Source organism: Mesocricetus auratus, unplaced genomic scaffold, assembly GCF_017639785.1.
Source record: "Mesocricetus auratus isolate SY011 unplaced genomic scaffold, BCM_Maur_2.0 Super-Scaffold_100008, whole genome shotgun sequence".
In the NCBI taxonomy this organism is placed as follows: domain Eukaryota; kingdom Metazoa; phylum Chordata; class Mammalia; order Rodentia; family Cricetidae; genus Mesocricetus; species Mesocricetus auratus.
Window position 1 is genome coordinate 65,802,449 of NW_024429192.1, and position 20,610 is coordinate 65,823,058.

At 39.1% G+C, this 20,610-nt stretch overlaps 1 protein-coding gene across 1 annotated transcript in view; it reads right to left on the bottom strand.

Moving 5' to 3' along the window:
* The window catches only part of LOC101828273 (LIM domain containing preferred translocation partner in lipoma), a 583,098-nt gene that overhangs the window by 323,306 nt on the left and 239,182 nt on the right, over positions 1-20,610 (bottom strand). The window contains exon 6 of the mRNA XM_040751025.1: positions 3,500-3,612. Within this exon, the coding sequence (XP_040606959.1) occupies positions 3,500-3,612 (113 nt within the window). The remainder of the gene's footprint in view (positions 1-3,499; positions 3,613-20,610) is intronic.

Below are 20,610 nucleotides of genomic sequence, written 5' to 3' on the forward strand. Positions count from 1 at the left end.
AACAGATATTTTGTCCTCTTTTCCAAGTGACAAGCAACATTGTGTACCTGCTCATGGGGTTGACTGACTGAAAAGAGATTTACAGATTGTGACTTCAGCTCAGAGAAATGTGCCAAGCTTGAACACACAGATTGTCAGACTGAGGAGGCCAAGTTCTGAGGCAGAAGTACTGTAGCACAATGCGTCTACCTATTGAGTGTATTCATCTAGAATGTGTGAGGAAAAAATTAATACAGGGACTGTCAAGGGGCAAGTACAAACTTTACAGGCAGAAACATGAAATTGATTTTGGAAAAAAAAAAGCAAACCAAATCTCCCATTTGTGTTCAAATTCATCTTTTTCTATAAAAAAATGTGAATTCCCCAAACAAGAATACTTCTTTGCAGTAAATATGTATTTGATTTTGTATGGAAGTTTGCATAGCACATATCAAAATTGCAGTGAGCCAAGCTAAACTCCAGCAACACCTGACCTTACCAGAGATTACAGGCAACCCCCAACTCTGCATCAGAGAGTCTTACTGCTTTTAATAGAGGACTCTTGATAGAGTACAGTAAAAAAACAATCAACAGTGGGTGTAGAGGAAGGTATGGCCTGTTAAGAGTTGTGTCAGAACCACAGTATGTACACACATCTCTTTGGATCTCAGTCTCCCCATTTTCAAAGAGGGTTGGGAATTAATCCCCTCAGTGGGTGCTTGCAAGTGCTATATTCTCGAAATCCAGCCTCAGGGTTAGATTCAATGACCACCGAAGTCCCTTTCAGCCCTGAATATCTTGCAGTAGCCATTCTTAGTAATCAGTCTTCTGGCTCAGAGCTGAAAAACTGGCTGGGAACATAAACAGACTTCTACATAAAACACACATCTACCAGCTATGAGTTGCAATTGGCAAGATGAGGCTTTACCAGAGTTGAGAGGAAAAAGTGCAAACTCGTCCTCAGTGATGACACTGCCTCAGCTGCACTGAGCTCTACCTAAAGGTGGCTAGAGCAGGGTCAGTCACTACCACAGCCAATGCTCTCTTGCCCGAGACAGGACATGGGCATCATTTTTAAACTACCAAGAATGTCATATGAAGAGCTTCAAAAAACAACACCCTCTCCCTACCAGATTTGTCCTTTTCCATTTGGCAAACATTGCTTTATTTTTTATCATCCTCCCTTCTGTTTTACAGAGAACATAAGCCAACATGGCAACAGACTTCTTGTTTATTTCCTTCCTCTTCAAAAACAAAGCCATGGCTTGAGTACATTTATCAGAACAAAGTCCACATAGAAAGAGACTTTTTATAATTTTCATGAAAGCCCCATGAACAGGACAAGGACGCCACTTTCACTGATTCTATTTGACACAGTACTGGCAGTCCTAGCCAGGGCAATTAGACAAGACAAGGAATTAAAAGCAGTCCAAACTAGAAGAGAAGGAAGATGAAGTGTTCCTGTTTTCAGACAAAGTGAACACACAAGAACAAACCCAAGACTCTAGAAAATATTATTAAGTTAATACACAAATTCGGTAAAACTGCATGATATAAAAGCAACATATAAAGGTAAGGAGGTTATTTATGTTAATAGTCAACTCGGAAAAAAAATCAAAACAGAAGTCACATTCATAATAGCTACAAAAACATAAATAAACTGAAATACAATTTTTTATGATGTGAAAGATATCCACAATGAAACTATTCCAACACTGATGAAAGTAAAGCAAGGAGCAATTAGTGTAGAGATCCTATGTTCATGGGTTGGATGATTTGTAAATGAAACCCATGGACAAAAGTTTACTGATACTGTGATTAGTAGTTTCACATGGTATCTATCGTAATTTTATTATAATCAGCTTCACATAGTATCTGATAATCTTATTATTATCATTGCTATTATTTGCATTACACAATATCAGCAAGAATATCAAAATATCATCTAGGTATTACAATTAGCACATTGGGTCACATTAGTATGTCATCAACTTTTTAAGGAGGTATAGCTACCCTCTTTGTAAAGGACAACTGGGACTCAGTGTGATCTGCCCATGGTCACTAACTCAGAACACACTCTCACCTACTTTTCAAACTGCAGACATTCAACCAATTTTTGGAGTGGAAATATTCCAAATATAGCATAATACATTTACTAGCAATCCAGGAAACAAAGCAGAAGAGAATTTTAAAATTATGCACATTAATCAACACATAAAGAAGCATCCCAATAAAAAACAACAGTATACAAAAAGCAGACAAAAATATTTTATTGAAACATGACAAAACCACATTAAAATATACTCCGCAAGAATCAGCCTGGTCTTTAAACCTTGGTTTAGTGGTACTGTCCTGAGGAGGTTCCATGCACCAAGTCCAACCTGTGTCTGCTTCCCTAGCACATACCCCACCTGACTGTGCAATGTTTGTCCTCTGTTTACTTGCAAGTTCCCCAGCATGCAAACTATGCCTGCCTTTCCTATCATAGGACTCCCCATTGCTCGGATAATATATACATAGGAACAAAGATTATTTGGGAAATACTTGAATAATTTCTGCTTTGTTCTCCTAGCCTAGACTTGAAGAAAAAATACAGCAGATCAGACCCTAGCCAGTTCTATTGTACAGCTTCTCTTCTATCACATTACTCGTGGGACACTATGAACACATACAAAGGCAGACCAAATAGCAGAATAAGGCACACCACAGTCACAAGCATTAATACAGTGTGTCTGCTTGTGTTGTAACTCACAGGTTCTGAAGTTTGATTGTACATAAGTGAACCAGACACCATTCCATCTAATCTGAGAAATCAAGGTTTCTCTAAGACAAGGTCTTGATTTTTATCTTCTGTACATCTACACTGACATCATCTTGCATGAGAATGGCAATGTTTATTTTATAATTTTTCTATCCTGGCATGATGTCTTCAGCCTTAACTGCAGACACTTAACTGGTCAGAGAAAAATTATTTTTCTTGCTGCTTCTGCATCTAGCAGTAGTTAGATTCTGTATTCTGTGGAGCACAATGCTTATATGTCACTGATACACATCTAACATTCTTCTTTGAACACCTAGAAGAACAAGCCCTACGCTGTCTTACTATTGCTTCCATGAAAACAATGTTGGTGCCAGTGAGGGCTCACACTGAACAAGAGGAGCCTTAAATATTACTCTTACTCATATAGAATACAAAGATTAATGAAAGAGGGAAAAGATTTAAGGCCTGGCTTCATGCCAAAAAATGTAGACTTGCCAAACAGCACTTCTTTAAAAAAAATCATCTTGAGTTCTAAAATGAAATCAGTAGGTAAAAATGTTTCCATGGCTTCAGAGTGTAAGCTAGCAGAACTCTGAAGAGCATGGGTTGGGTATTTTGCAACGAAGTGTGCTAACAACTCCTTGTAAGTTGCAAACCTGGGGAAATACTCTGGGTAAATGCTCATGAACACAGAAAGCATCACTGAAATCCCAGGAGTCGTAGCACGTCTTATAAACCAGACTTCAACACTGTTCTTACCTGCACTTTGAAAGCGCCTTCATCCAGTGGTGGAGGAGGAGGGAAGTGTCCAGAGGCAGGTGGAAGGGTACCAGGGTCATCTAAGGGTGGAGGTGGGGGTGGCAGAAAATCACCTACAGAAAGGAAAGAAATATCAGATGTTAACAAGTATGCAGTTTCATAGTACTCTTTAAACGCTGTATCTGCTAGCATTGTGATTGGTTTAGACCCAATTGTTTGCCTTATAGAAAAAAATTCCTTCCTTAGCTAACTTTAGTTTAATTATTAGCCTGAGCTTCCATAGGACAAAAGGCAAATTTCGTATTTCAAAATACTATAAGGGCTAGTCTAGAGGGGTCAAAGGCAAGGGGTGGGGACTAGAGACACCGAAATGTATTAGACTTGGTAATTTAACTTAATAAAATCTTATTCAAGCAAAAGAAGACACGTATATACATAAGGATAACAAGAAGTTCAATTTATGAGGAGGACAAACTTTTGGAAGTTAACTAAGGTAAAGCTTACATCCAGGTAGGGGAAAGGGAGGCTGTATTGCCATCACCTTGAACTATATGACCTAGACAACAAGCCCACTCCAGGAAGCAAGGCAGGGGAATACCAGCATACAAGTCATGTTGAAGAAAATCAACTCTAACATAGCAAAAACATAAGACTCCAAGCAACAGTAGTAGAAAGAAAAACTAGCTAGGTGATGAAGGACAATGTGATCCACACATTGGAAGGAGTTTAGCTTCCATTGTTCAGACTAAGGACCGCAGAGCAGATGAGTGGACACTTGACCACAGAGCAGAGGATTCAGATATTCAATTACAAAACACGGAAGAAACAAGAAGGCTCCCAGCCTCTCCAGCCACCAAGAATGCATGTGGAAAAGTAGTATGTGTCCACTGATGTCTGAGGCAAACACAGCAAGCTGTATGGCATGTTATAAAATACTTAAAATAGCTTTAGATAAGTTTAATTAGGAAAAAAAGACACTAGGCTTTTGCTTATTTGTTCTCTTAGCATTTTAAAAAGCATCCTTGTCCTTCCTTTAAAAGAAAACAGTTCGATGCTCCTTTTAGAAGTATTCTTTATATGTAAGTGACTACTCCTCAAATTTCAGCTTTTCAACAATCAGTCAAGCTATAGGAAGGAAGCAGTCTCCATAACCAAATGAGTCACTTTTCAATACCATCAAAACATCACAACTTGTGGGGGGGGGGGGGCAAGTCAATCTAGGAATGAAAAGAGGAGTCTTGTGAAGGACCACTGAAATACCCAGCCTCCATTGCCTTTAAAGCTAGAGATCTCCTGGCCTGGGGACTGCAGGCTGGTCAACTCGCCCCTAGCTGACAGAGCAACCATGAGTCTGCTGATAGCACTGTGCTAATCCACCCCCTACCCACCAGGAGAGGGAGTGCCTCAGACACGCCTACCCATCAGAGTATTGGTCCTGCTTGCACCCACCGGAAGAGAACCTTGGGCCCATACCCAATCTATATAATTAAATACAGATTATAGATAATTACCTACAATAGTCAAAACTTATAATTAGGTTAGTTATGTTTTCTAGATATACAGAGATATATTTAAGATTGTTAGATATTCTTCAAACCTTTCAAAGACCTACAGAATAAATGGCATTTGAATGGTTTAGAGATTTTCTTGTCAATGAGAAATGTTTGCTCCTGGCAGCACCAATCTATGTCAGAAAAGATGGGCATTGAAGAAACTCATTATGGAGTTTTACCTTCAACATGGCTAAACTAGCCATTTGGGCAATAAATTGCACTTGCCTGGACTGTTTGACTGTTGTTATATAATCTGGACATGGAGGACCCACAGGAAAGTGGCTGCTGAACTTGCAAAACAAGATGGATAGTCCTAAAACGTTCCCTTTGAGAAGTATGGAAAGAGCTCACTATTGGCAAAGATTATGGGCATTTCTGGTTGTGTGTCTTCATCTTCAGGGAAACAGCACCACCCCCTCTCCCAGGGAAACAACCTCTGCTGTTGATAAAGAAAGTATGTGACAAGGACTGAAATGCTTTCAGTTGTCATCTGGGCAACATTACAGTTGGGCTCTTGGATAAATATGACAAGGTACTGAAACACTAATCTTTGATCCTTTTTCCATCTTCATTTTCTTCTACTTAACTAAGTAGATCACTAATTCTGATGGTACTTAATTCCCTAACAGAAAATGTTATTTTTAGGAAAAAAAACTCTAAGGTTGAAATTACTAATGAAAAACATGTGTGTCTGAGGTGAAACTATGCCAATTAGCCTGTTTCACTCCTACATTCACATATGTATCAAAAATTCACATTTGACATGATTACATACGTTTCTAGAACTATCACCCATCAATTAGAAATATGATATATGTAAGTGTTAAAATACAGATGAAACATAGTATTCGTAAGAACATAAAGATCCTTGTGTATACTCCTACCAGGAACAGAATTAATATTAGCTAAAACCTTCCTTTAAAATGCATTGCAAAGGGTGTCAAATCCTCAATCATATTTACAGGCCTTAATTCAGGGGCATTCACATTCAATTTATCCTGTGACAAAGTAACAAAAACAGCATGCAGCGAAACACAGTTTGAATCTTAGATACAACGCAATACAGAGAAAATTATCAGAAGGCTCATCTGGACAGCACTGCTTACAAAGAAACTGAAGGCAATCATACAATGGAAAGTACGAGAGCCATCAAGGTGATGGCGATTATTTGCTCTGTCATCTATTTATACAGTGTCTGTGTACAAGCATCACTCAAAAGAGGTGCTTCTAAACCCTCCTAGTAGGCTACAACCCTTTAATAAAGTTCCTCATGGAATGCAGACCCCAACCATAGATTATTTTCATTGCTACTTTACAACTGTAATTTTACTACTATTATAAATTGTAATGCAACTATGTAGTATACAGGATATCTGATCTGTGAACCGTGAGAAAGGGTTATTCAAGCCCCGGGTTGAGAACTGCTACAGTAGACCCCAGAGTGTAAAGGTACTGACTAATTAAACGCACAAAACAAATGGAAAATGCTGCCCCCATAGAACTTACAGTGCATTAGGAGAAGAGGAATGCTCAGGAGACAAACAGCTACTGTGAGCTGGATGTCAAGTGGCAAGGAAAGAAAGACTGAGTAAGAAGGGTAATTGGTGAGACGGTGGTAGGATGCTGCAGTTTTAAAGCACAGGATTGAGAAATGCATCACCGAAGTGGCATTTGGGGAAAAACTTAAATGGAGTAAGAGAGTGACTCACAGAATATCTGGGGGCAGGATAGGCAGAAAGAGAATGCTACCAAGCGGAGAAGAAAGGCAGGCTCCTCAGGGTGCTTACAGCACGGTGCTGCTTTTCTACAGGGCTAGATGCAAACAGGCCGCCCAGAGCTTATGGCACAGCAAATGTTGTTTTGTATTCCCTCTCCTTTTCACTTAATCCCATACAATAAATATGAATTGTAATCTTGCTTTTTTTCCCCAGAATCAGAAGGAAGATGCTTTGAAATGAATTGCAGCCTCTACTCAAACCCAGAGTTTAATTTTAAAGCATCACTATATTTACCCAAGCTAAAATTTAATGTGCTGTCATCTTTCTAAATAACTGAGCTTGAAATGCTCTTTGAGATTCTCAAATTAAAAGCAAGGAGACTTATTATCTTTAAAGAGGATGACGTCTCTCCACTTGTAAATTGGACCGTCTCACTCCATATTTAGCTAATACTGGATTTCTGGGACTTCACTGTCCTCAGCAGTCCTCTTGTTCAAATTACAGACAAACTCTCCATGCAGAGGTGAACACCCGTGTGCTAAACCTAACCGAGCATATTATACTTCTCTATCACATAGCAGTTTCAATATGTTGAACAAGATTCATCCTCTCAGTTGAAAGCATAGAATGGTTTTCACATAACACAAAAAGTGAGGGAGATTTTTATTTCTGAAAAATGGACTAGAACCAAAGGCACTTTTGGATTTATCAAGGGCCACTTGTCTGACAAAGGCATAGTAATTGCTATCCAAACAACACAGCAATACTTATATTTTGACTTTCAAATGTGTGCAATAAGCAGGACAATGGGTTAAACTTAATGTATTAGTCTTTTATCAGTTACTGTGACACCCTCAGGCCCAATACTAAATATGAAGTTCTCAGTGTGAATAAAATTGAAACAAAAATTTAAAAGTCATGAAATGATAAAAAAAATCAACTCAATATTAAAAGAATGGGGTATCTTAATTTACAACTCAGAAAAGAAGCTGGTAAGTGAATACTAGTGGGCTAAATGTGACCAAACTATCCCATCTGCTCTTAAGGGACATCCCCATCAGTGCCCACCAAAGACAGAAGGTTCCCTTCCCTTCAAAGGCAGCCATAGAGTTTGAGAGGGTATTTTCTTAAAACAATGCATGGAGTAACTGAACCCAGTGTTATCTATGTTGATTCTTACTGTGGATGTCCATCCTCATCACCAATGACAATGTACTGAGAACCACCACAGAACAAATGCTGCTCCTAATTTAACTGGCTGTCTATTGCTTTTCCCTACTAGACTAGGTAGGGGATGGCTAAAGGCCTGTTTTCTGCTTTTTGAATAATTTATCATCAAATTATTACTATTTACTGAGTATGTGCTCCCTATACTGTATGCAGAAATTAGCAAATATATATTTACTATACACCCAAATGAACTGAGAGGACACATGTATTTTTGTTACACTCAAGTTTAGACCTTTCCAATATTGATGTGAAATATAGCCAAGCTTCTACCTCTCGGGTTATCAGTGGATGAGAGGTCTTCTGTTGCCCTGGCAGCCAGGCAGAGAGTGATATAGACTTCAAAGGACCTGTCAAATTTGGTTTTGCTGCTGCTGTTGTTGCTGCTGATTTACTTTTTCCTGATTGTTTATAACTTAAATTACATAGAGTCTGTCTGCCAAGTGTTATGACTGAGTCCCGAACCCTAAATTAACATCTGGTCCAGAGGTATTTCTGCATCCAGAAGGGTTGCAACTATCCTCTCTTCACTGAATATTTCTTCACTAATCAAAGATCTGAGAATAGACACTCACAAAGTCTATCCTCGGTAGCTATCCCAAAAGTTCTCCAAATCCTCCAGGAATTTCTGGGAATGGAATCTGATTCCATAAGGTAGAGATGGTGATGGGACAGGAAATAGGGGAAAGGAGGCGATACAAAATTCTCAAACACCAGTGCTATGGGTGTGGAAACAATCTGACTTTTACATTTTATTATTTTTTATTTTAAACTTACTGTACAAAGAGTAGCAAATGAAAACCATCATATACCAACATTTACCAGATCCAGACTATACAGTTCAAAGAAGTTCTATGCAGTTAGGCATGCAAAATAGAAGCATAGGACTTTCACATGTGATTTTATACTTCCAATACTGAATATATTTTATATACTTATATACAACCAAAAATGAAAACTTCATAACAGACTTAGAACTAGAAAACCAGCTTTATGCCCTCCTTTGTAACAACTCCTGTTATTTGCCTGCATTCAGTTCTTTTTCATCCTCTAGTATTTACCTTCTATTTTTCTCTTTTCCACCTTTCCCACTGTCCCCACATGTTCCTTTGTTGACATGTTGTGCTAGTTGCTTTTTACCAGCTTGACATAAGCCAGATACCGGGAAGAGAGAACTTCAACTAAAAAAACAAAACAAAAAATATGTGTCCATAGGATTTGCCTAAAGGCATGCCTGTGGAGCAATTTCTTATTTCAGGATTGATTGAGGGGGAGGAGTATGAGGCTAGGTGAGTGGAGCTGTCCCTAGTCAGGTTGTCATGGGGTATAATGAGAAAGAAACCTGAGAGAGCCAGGAGGAAGAAGCCAGTAAGTCGCAGTACTTTATGGCCTTTTCCATCAGCTCTGCCTTCAGGTTCCTTCCCTGCTTGGGTTATTGTCCTGACTTCCTTTGGTGATGGACTCTGGTGTAGAGGTTTAAGAAGGAGTAAACCCTTTTATTTCCCAAGGTGCTTTTGATCATGATGCTTTTTATCTAAAGAACAGAAAACGAACTAATACACACATATACATATATTACTGGATTGATTCTATAAATAGGAATACATTAATGAATTAATAAGCATTAGAATCTTCCACATATTGCCATCTACCACATGCATTAGAAGGTACCACTCTAGAATTCGTAAACCAGAATCTTTGCATTGGGTAGTCAAACACAAATACTCTGCAAGGCATCCTGGGAGATTCTGATGTGAATCCCCAGTTAAGCATCATTGATCATTACGAACAACTGCCTGTTACAAATAGGGAAAAAAATTAAATGAAACCCAATTCTGAATAAAACTGAAACTAAAAATACACATATTAGTATGGCAACTGATGAAGTATGAGTAAGTTTTATGCGTTATTAAGTTGTATGTGTTAATTACTTGCATTAGGTAGGTGGACTCTGACCAACAAGATGGAAATATTTGGGTAAACTAAGTAACAAAGAGTCCTTGACACTAGTTTTTGAATGTTTCTGTAAAGTCTGCCATTGTTTCTATATAACAAACTAAAATTCACTCTTAAATTATAAAGAAAAACAAGTGATTGTAGTAACCCAATCATTTCATGCTATAGATGGAGAATTTTTGTGCCAGTATGGCGAATAGCCAAACAGTATCACACATATACTCTGACACATACTCTTCTTACTTCAAAATTCATATTTAAAATTTTCCATGTCTTATTTGCCTTACAGAAGCTTTCCAGTTTCATGCGGTCCCATTAATTTATTGTTGTTCTCAGAGTCTGTGCTACTGATGTTATATTTAGGAAGTGGTCTCCTGTGCCAATGCATTCAAGGCTACTTACCACTTCCTTTTCTATTAGTTTAGTGTACCTGGATTTATGTTGGATTCATGTTGAAGTCTTTGATCCAATTGGACTTGAGTTTTGTGCAACGCCATAGACATGGATCTATTTGCAATCTTCTACATGTTGACATCCAGTAATGGCAGCACCATTTGTTGAAGATGTTTTCTTATGCCCATCGTACAGTTTTAGCTTCTTTGTCAAAATTCAAATTTTCATAGGTGTATGGATTAATGTCAAGGTTTTCAACCAATTTCATTGATCCATGTGTCTATGTTTATGCCGATATAAAGCTGATTTCATTATTGGAGAGGGGGAGTCATATTCCTCAGTGTACCCACTAAATTGCCCTTACAATGTAGTTAACAATCCCCACCTATGTCTACACAAGAAGTCTTAATGAAATGCAGTAGGTCGTACATACATAGAAAAAGAACATAAAAAGAGAAGAAGGACTTATTGGAAAGAAAGGGAGTAAGAAGAAGACATGAGGATAGTGAGGAAAATATGAACAAAGTACATGTTATATTTATATGTATATAGTTGTGAATGAATAAATAGTAAAAGGGGAAAAATGGTCCATGGCAGATTTGAGGTGAGGAACTGAGATTTCTGGGGAAAATGTAAAGAACCGATCCCTCTTACAACTCCTAAAAGCTGAAGACAACCACTGGAAGGGGTTCCCAGTAGGCGGTACGAATATGGGCAAGATCTTCAACAAAATGCAGCCTGAGTGCAGCATGGGCAGCCTAGTAATTCACGCTCCATAACTACAGGCATAGAAATCCCACCAAGCTCCATTTCTCCATGTTGGTGTTCCTTCCTTGGCTTCAGGAAAATCCAGACACGAATGGCTACATGACTGGGAACCTTCTGCAATTTCTCCAGTCTTCATCTTTTATGCACTTCAAGCTCTTCTTGCTGAGAAGTTCTTGTTACTATTTATATAAAATGATGCCAACCATTACTCACTCTCCTTCAACCCTGCCATTTATTTCATCAAGCCTGCAGCTTAGCAAATGCATAAATGCTATAAAAATAATCAAATAGAGACACTCATTTCATTTCAAGGTGGTTGTTTTTTGGCATGCATTTTCCCCCACAGGAATACTGGAGCTGACAGGTACTTGCTCTAAAAATTTACTTCACCACCTGCTAGCTGAAATATTGCTTCCATGGATTTATATTGTATTAAAAGGTCACTGGCTGTTTAAGTCTTAAACAGTTTTAATCATTCTAAAAGTCTCTTAACAGTAAGAAAAGGAAGCTCAGAACAAACAGCAGCAGGGACTCTAATTAAAAGGGCCAATTCATCTAATTTTATTTGGGGTTAATTATTCAGGATTCACTCTTTGATGTGTAAGGAATAGCAATTAGTAATTTTAGTGATTTGAGAATCATTGGAGGTGTAATCAGTTAAAATGAGTGAGTGTTTACAACACAAGATGGTGAATTAGTCTCTCTCAGCTGGAGAACAGGAACATTAGGCTCTGGGAGATGAAGGCAGAGCATTTCCAACCCTAGTAAGAACAGTCACTTCAAAAATCAAACACATGTCAATAACCATCCAGCCCCATGTCTCTGAGTCACACTAAGCTGCAGAAGGTTCCTGAATCTGTCTTTAACCAGGTCACTTCTGTGAGTCTCCCAAGCCATTTTCCTCTGATTGCCTTACTGCCACCATGGTAACCAAAACTGCACACTACATAAAGGAAACCTAAATGCATATGCCATTTACAAGCAACACAGTCTGGTTATCATGGAGCTCATCAATCCCGTTCCATATTTCTGAACACTGGATCAGCTGAGCATCAAAGACTAAATCAATAGCCCAGTACTCAAAACCTGACTTAGATATGCAACCCACAGGCCTGCTGACCTCATTCTATATCCTCTCTTTCTGTTTATTTCACCTCAGTTTCTTCCCATCACAAAGACCGAAAATGCCTAATTTCTTCCCCAGCCATCTGCTCTGAATACAAGAAAGCCACATTAAATTACCCTCAATGTTTTTTTAAAATTTATTCATTATTTTTCATGTCTACTGTCATGTAAACATTATACTTAATGCATAGTTACCTCATATTTAGACTAAAGAAATGGCCCAAATGGTTTCCATTCTTCCCAAGCTGGTACTTTCCAAAGTACCATATAAACATTGCCAAATCAAAGTCTCCAAATGGTGCCTTAAACATAACCAACACAAATCTAAAAAGGAGAAGGGCAAAGTGGGAGGACTCTACTTCCAGACTTCACAACTTTGCTCAAAACCATAGTAATCAAAACAAGGTGGCACTGGCAAAAGGAACACATACCCTCCAGTGGCTAGAATGGACAGTGCAGACGCACGCCTTCAGACCTGTAACTGACAGATCCATGGGAATCAGGCTAGAGTTTGAGAAAATGGTGGAAGTGCGTGAGAATCTTTGGTTGAGGTTCCCCAACATTTGACAAGATCACATTCTAGACAGAAGGATTCCTGTAGCTAGATGAAACTTCTTTAAGAACGCCCCAAATATACTGGCCAGTTAGCATGTTTTAGATGGGAACAGTTTCTTCAGAAGTCATAAGTTCTATGCAAACTTCTTTTGGTTGATCCAGGTTACTGTATAGGTACATGATAACCTTATATGTGTATATAAATGCAAATGTCCAAGTCAGGATAGTTAGCAGTTCCATCTCCTCAAACCTAAACCCTTCTGTGTGCTGAGAACTTCTGGACCTCATTATTTTGAAATACAGCAGAGATCACTGTAGACTTTAAGGCTACTATGCTGTAAAGCACTAACTGTTCTCTTCTTAGCTATACTTTGAGGAGCCTTACCTATCATCTTTCCCTCTCACCAGGACCCTTCCCATTCTCTAATGACCCCATCCCATCGTCTTCTTCCAGGAGACTAATTTAGTTGCAAATGAGTAAGAGCATGTATTTGCCTTCTTGTATCTCTCTGTTGAGCATAACTTCCAATCATACTGTTGCAAAAGATAGGGTTTCATTCTTTTACAAATTCTGCATCACCCCGTCCCTAATCATCCATTGACATACTCTGTGAGTTCGAGATCAGCCTGGTCTACCAAGCCAGTTCCAGGACAGGCTCCAAAACAATACAGAGAAACCCTGTCTCAAAAAAAAAATAATAATAATAAAAGTAAAAGTTGAATTACACACACACGCAAAATGAGGTGAATGTCTTTATGTAACTTCACAATTAACCCTTTCTTCACGAACATTTAGGAACTCAAACACAAAAAATTCAATTAAATATACTAAGCTCAACATGGATGGTCCTTAGTTTACTGTGGTTCCTTAGACTCAAGAGCAAAGTTGAGGAGATAGTAAAGAAAAACACAATGTATGACTAGAGGCAGCCAGATGAAGTCCTCACTGCTGATAGCTTGGTTATCTTCAGAATGTCCACACCTGAAAAGTCTTCTATAACAGCCAACCCTGAATTCTCCTGGGCCTGGGTAACTTGTTTTTCTTAATGGACAAACTTAAACAGTGACTTGTACATAAAGAGAACAGTTCTGCCCTCAAAATCAAATAAATCAGTCAAACCAAAACACAAAACAAATCGTTGACCAAGCAGACATAATCCAATGCCCTTTATTGTTTGTTTGTTTTTTCTGAGACAGGATTGCTCCGTGTGGCTTTGGAGCCTGCCCTGGAACTCACTCTATAGAAGAGGCTGGCCTGGAACTCACTGAGATCCTCCTGCCTCTGCCTCCCCAGTGCTGGGATTAAAGGCATGGGCCATTGCCCAACGTTCTCTGAAAACTCTAAACTGGATCTTTCATCCCATGTTGCTCTATAAACCACACTCCAACAACTAAACATGCTCAAGTCTTGCATCCAGGAGAAACTTTAAAAGAAGTCCAAAATCTAATGGATGATATCATCTAGTTGTCAGGATAAAGACTTCAATACTTAAGAAATTCCCTGGAAAAAGTGTCCTTAGGGAGTTACTCCTTACATTTCTTTCTCTTCATGTCACTCACTCAAACTCCAAGGTGCTGTGATGGAAGATGGTTCCAAGCAGCATTTGATGACGTATTCTGGACAACAAAGTTCAGGCACCTTGCTATTTTAGCAGACTCGTTCCACCAGCCCAAAGACATAATTTAGCTGAGTGAGGAATGCCTTCCTTCCTTTTACTTCATTTGGCAAGTAGCCTCGAAAGGTCTATCATTCCTTAGCACAGTGGATTTATTGCACCCTTGTCTTCTTCCAACAGTAACTGCAGTTCTCAGAGTCTCAAGTTCAGTGAGCTCAGCCTTGGCATTCAAGGGTCTCCCGTGTCTCTGCCTTAAGAGCATTTGTCCCAGGTCCATTTGCCAAGGACATGATAGCAGTTCCCTTCCTGGCACTTAAGTCTGCAACTATTACAGGGCTTCTTACAAAAAGATTCATCCTGTCAGTTGAGGCCATACGTAAGTCCTACTGACACTTCTTCAGCTTAATGGGCCTTATACAACATTATAAACCTACCAAATAATCGCGTTAGAAGGAAATTAGAACAGAATAAGTAAGTTCAACAACCAAAGGTGCACAAGCAATTTCTAAATGGATAAATGCCCATATTCTGCTTTTATAAATAAAGCTTTATTGGAACACAGCCACAACCATTCAATTACTTATTATCTATGGTGACTTTCTCATTCCAATGTCAAAACTGAGTATAGAAAATGCCACACACCCCTAAAAGCTTATATACAATGACTGTTAGGACTTATAGAAAAGCTTGCTGACCTTGATTTTGTCCACAAACTCATTATATACAAAAGAAAATTTAGATTTAGTAAGGGCACACTTATTTTCAAAAAGTCAAAAAAATTTCAAAGCAAGATATGTTAGGTTGTATCAGACATTCTACACACACTGGGTAAATACTAATTCTGCCTAGTATCTATCAGAGGATTTTATGTCCCTTCCAGATGGAACTGTGTTGAGATAACTGATTTAAGGCATAGTAGAACTTGAGAAATTCCTTTTCCAAAAAGAAGAAGTAAGCAAACAAATAGTTTCAATGTAATATTGTCTCTGGTAGTTTTCCATTGTTTCTATAGCAAATTACCATTCTGATCTTTTTGTTTTATAAACAAAAGTCTATCATGTATACTAGTGGGTTAAAATCAAAGTATCTACAGAACTGCATTGATTTAAAAAGAATAACCTTCCAAAAAAAAAAATTGAGGCTTTCCCAGAGTAGGAGGGTCCGTACCAGAGCCAGGGACTAGAGTGTTACTTTCTTACTTCCAGGCTTGTAAGCAGAAGATAAGAATGAATGAGATAAGAATGAATGACAGGCAGAAGTATACCCAGCAAGTACATGAAATGGTGAAATGGGACTGCAACTGTACCTACCTCTTCAGAAATGCACATACCTGATACTAGGAGATGTAGAGATATGAACCTTTGCTACTGTTGTGATATAGCTGGAAGTATTAAAGGTCTGTTTGGAAAACTACAGACTTTCACAGAAACACTGGCAATAACATAGCAATCCAGTGTAACAGCATTTGTTAAGGTCCTGACCACTGACAGTGAAAGGGAACTAGAAAGTAGCTGGCTTGAGAAAGTGAGGACTACCAAATAACTGAAAGATTCGAACTGGGAGGAGGAGGCTACTCAAGGGAATATTGTGATGCAGATTACAGCTCTTTAAGTGCAACAAGCTTCCTTAATAGCTTTTAAAGACCCTTTCAACACCCATGGTTTATGACTCCATGACTCAAAACACCAAGGCCAATTAACAGCAGAGACTCAGACTTGTTTTCAATGGAGTAGCTAGAAAATAGCCCCTGATGTTAGGGCAGGGCAGTTAGCCTAACTGCAAGAAGGCAATCATTGAGCGTTTACATAAAACATAATTCTCTAGGCAAGATCAGGCAAATGGCAACCAGTAATGTGCACTGCCAGTGACTGACCCCAGCATGCCCAACCTCACAGCCATATTGAAAATTAAGCTTCCAGTAGTTTCTTTCCAAAGGGATGTCCTGCCTACTAAGTCATTACTGTCCACAAATACCTCAATTGTCTCAAGAGGGTAAAGAGGACTTTGGACCTTTGGAAATTCCCCCAGGAATCCCTGAACTGGCTTCATGGAAACAGCTTAGTCTTCATGCTTCGTGGTTACAGAAAGATCTGCTTAGTAGAAAGGCGTGAAGACAGGCGAGGACTGGCTACCCCGGCCAACAGCAGAGGAGCTAGAGGTGATGCAACAGTGCACCTGAAATTAAGGTGTACACATTTCAATCCTCACAATAAAATCCAGGTAAAATACCAAATTACCAAGATGGAAAATTCCCACTGTGAACAACTAGACTTACCCAGAAGAAAAACAAGCTATGCAGTCAAGGGAGCCACATCCTCCTCCTAAGAAAACACTCCCATTCCCACGCAGAGCTCTCTCCTTCTGAATAGAGCTAAAGGTGCAGGAAATAGTTTGATAGAGACATTATATTACCTAGACAAACCTGAACTGGATTATCTGTTTGCTTATTAGATTATGGCTTTAGGCTCATTGTTCCACGCTAAGAGCTCTTGACATGAGCCGACACACACATTCTTGGGAACGAAGGCTTTTGTGGTGGTGTTTTATGGTGCTTAGGCTCTTGAAAAGCCTTGTGAAAGCAGTCACGCCAGAGGATTAAATCCAGTCTCTGGGGCCACCTCATTAGGAGGGTCTAGTTTATTTCACAAAACCTTAAATAGGACATGTGAGGTTTTTGCACCCAACAACAACTTATTCCCTGCGGAATTTCTCATAATAGCCCCCCACCCACTGATCTTAGTCAAAACTCAAATAACAGATACTAGGTGCCAATGAATGGAGATAAAGCCAAGTGCTCTGGAAATGAAATTCAATTATGTTCACTTTTTGTCTGTCCCCAAAAGGGGAAATACTGTCCCGGCATTCTTGTCAAAACTTCAGGCAAAGACATTCTTAGGATAATAAATACCAGAGCATATGAACCACACCTTCTGATTCCATATAATAACAAACAAAGGATTATAGAATTCATTTACATTCTACTTTGTTGGCCTTTTTATTATAATAGTGAAGTTTATGTTTTTCAGCCTCAGGTTGGATTTCAGTTAGATATCACTGTAGACTTCAGAGACTCTGATCACAAGTGTCCTAACATTAAAGGGGTTGCAGCAGAGTTTTTCCCCAGCCAGCAGCAGTATAAACATGACAAGAACACATTTCCAGAAACAGCACTCCTAACAATGCATGCAAACACCTGTAGCCTTTGTTTCTTTCACACTCTAGGTAGTGAGCTGTGTGGCACTCCTAATCCTCTCAGTTATAAAACAGGTCTAAGCGTTGCCCTTTCCACATGTCAGTGACACACTGATACCACAGCTGTTGCTTTTTCATTTGTGTCCATGATCAATGAAACTTTAGTATCTCGATGCTTTACTAATTATCAATATTGCAAATACTGATTGAACTAAACTTAGAGAAAGCAGCAAGACACAACTAAACACTTCTCCTTCCCCTACATTGTCCTTTATGAGGTCATTTCCACCAACACTGGACAATACTTCTGTAACACTGGGATAGTCTAAACAGCCCAGGCATCAGTTGCCTGTGGTATTCATCACCTGAAATACAAAGAGTGGGTGAAACTAAACTCTTAAATTGTTCATCATCTTAATTATCATAAATTAGGTATAAATTAATATTCAAAAGCATATGACTAGTAGCTACCATATAAGTTTCTGGGATTTATCCCTACTGTGTACATAGGATGATTCATTCAATTTCATAAGGATCGCAATTAATGTTAGGAAGGTATAAAATCCAACTTTCTCTTTCAAAATTTCAATACCAAATAGAATGTAGGAGAAAAGTCCAAGACATGAGCATATTCTTGACTTTCTTTTCATTTCAATAAAGCTATGCCAACAAGGAAAATCACCAGGCCTTACTTTCTCCAAAACCTAAATTCAGATCATCTTGTTACATGCAAGTGAGGGGCAGGAACTAGGACGGCCCCAAGCACTCACTGGTGCTAACCCTGGCATGGACGCTTCATGAAGGGATGCTGATAAGCAACTGTCCCAAAGGCTGGACTGGTTTCTCAGGAGAGTTCCTCCAGATCAGGCAATGAGTAAATGCACTTCACAGCCCATACTCCCGATCAGCAGACATAGAGAGGCAACCATGTTTCTCCTTTAGCACAGACACTGAGAGACCACCGAGGAGGCAAGCAGTCAGTGCAACGAAGCAAAGCAGAAAGGTAAGTCCTCGTTACAGCAAAGAAACTGCAGGGAAGACAGAGAGCACAGAAACTAAAGGGAGGAGCAGCAGAAAGGTAAGTCCTCGTTACTAGCAAAGAAACTGCAGGGAAGACAGAGAGCATAGAAACTAAAAGGGGAGGAGCAGCAGAGGAATAGCAGGTATGAGTGGAACACACACACAGAGAGCACATATCGGGAGAGCCGTGTGACCAGATGAGCAAACAGTAAGAGACACAGACATGTGAAAGTCAGTTTCAGTCTTCACCCTTCACCAATAGGCTGATAAAAACAAACTGAAGCAATTTTGATCGTACTGGCAAATTACAACGAAGTTAAAAGACACTCCAAATTATGCACACATTGTATACAATGCTCACACCCGGTAACAGAATCTCTCTCTCTCCCTCCCACACCCACACCTGAATGAAAGAGAATATATATGTGAGGTGAGAGAACAAGGGACTGAGAGCAGAGGAGCTGGAAGAAAATTCCCAAACAAGGCACTAAGTGGCTTTGCTATAGCACTTCAAGTCTGTATTTCACTTTCTCCATCTGAACAGTGAGAATTAGTCATTCAAGAAAAGCATTCCCATGAAATTAGCAGATTAAGATTACCATGAGCATGTGGTTAGAAACGCTTATTATGATCAACTAAATAGAATCATAAATTGGTGACTTGGGTATAAGAACTTAGGAAAATGAATCCAATTACCTTAAAATGTATCGTATTACTTGGTAATTCCCATATGAAAATCAATTTGAAATACTGGGTAAAAAGGGGTATAGTAGACAGAAAGAGAGGGCTAGGAACCCAAAAGACTTAAATAACAAGAAACAGGAAACAACCTAAATTTTAAGTCAAAACACTGATCACACAGCTTTTCAAATTCTACCCATAATATCTTCATGTTGTGTTTTAGACTAAAACACACAGAAAGCAACTACTGACAGTGAAGAACATAGCTATTTAAACCTGACACAAAAAAATGTAAATGATGAGTTAAAAAGGCTTGATAATGCTGTATGGCTTTTTTCAATTAAAGTATGAAATAGGCAAAACTAATATAAACTGTAATACGTCCCAATCACAGCTTCCTTGTGGGAAGTAAGCAATCCAAGTGACTGGTGAATTTCTGGGTTAGGTCAATCTTGAGAAACAATCATCAACTCATCCATTATGACATATGAATTATATGTAAGTTTCTTATGTTTGAAGAAATCGTAACTATTTTCTCATTATTCTATAAACAGGGCATATTTGACAATTACTGATAACTGTATGTTAGAGGATGATGGCTAAACTACTTACTGCACAAGCTGGTCTCTTCACATCTGGGCCTGACACTCAACTATCCTCCTCTGAGAATGGCTGAGTCTCACAAGCTAACTGATGGGGGATGTCCTTCTGTATATATGTTTCTCATACTGGTTGATGAGTAAAAGGCTGACTGGTCAATAGTCAGGCAGAAAGCACAGGCAGGGCTACCAGACCGGGAGAGGGCTGGGGAGATGAAGGCAGAAAGGGATTGCCTAGAGACACCATGTAGAGACCAGGAATTCTCTGATAAGATAAGGCCATGTAGAAACACATAGATTAATAGTTATGGGTTAATAATTAAGACAAAGCTAGCCAATAAGAAGTCTAAACAATCAGCCAACAGTTTTATATTAATATACCATCTGTGTGTTTATTTGGGGTGAATTGGATGCGGGGCCAGGCTGGAAAGAAACTCCAGGAACAGCTAAGTCTTGCTACAACTATTTCCATATCTAGTGAAGCTGTGCTCTGAAATCCCATGATCCAATTTACTTCATCATCTCGTGTGCTCCAAATGCTTCTCTGCTGCATGATCCTTGTCTCTGACCACCTCAGAACAGTCGGCATCATTTCCTCGTGAGAACAAACACTCCATCTTTGAGGGCTCCAGGTACCTCTAATCTTACAATGGGGTAGTCACAGTTGAATTGGTGAATTCTACAACTCCTGGTTGAGTTTCAGCAGGA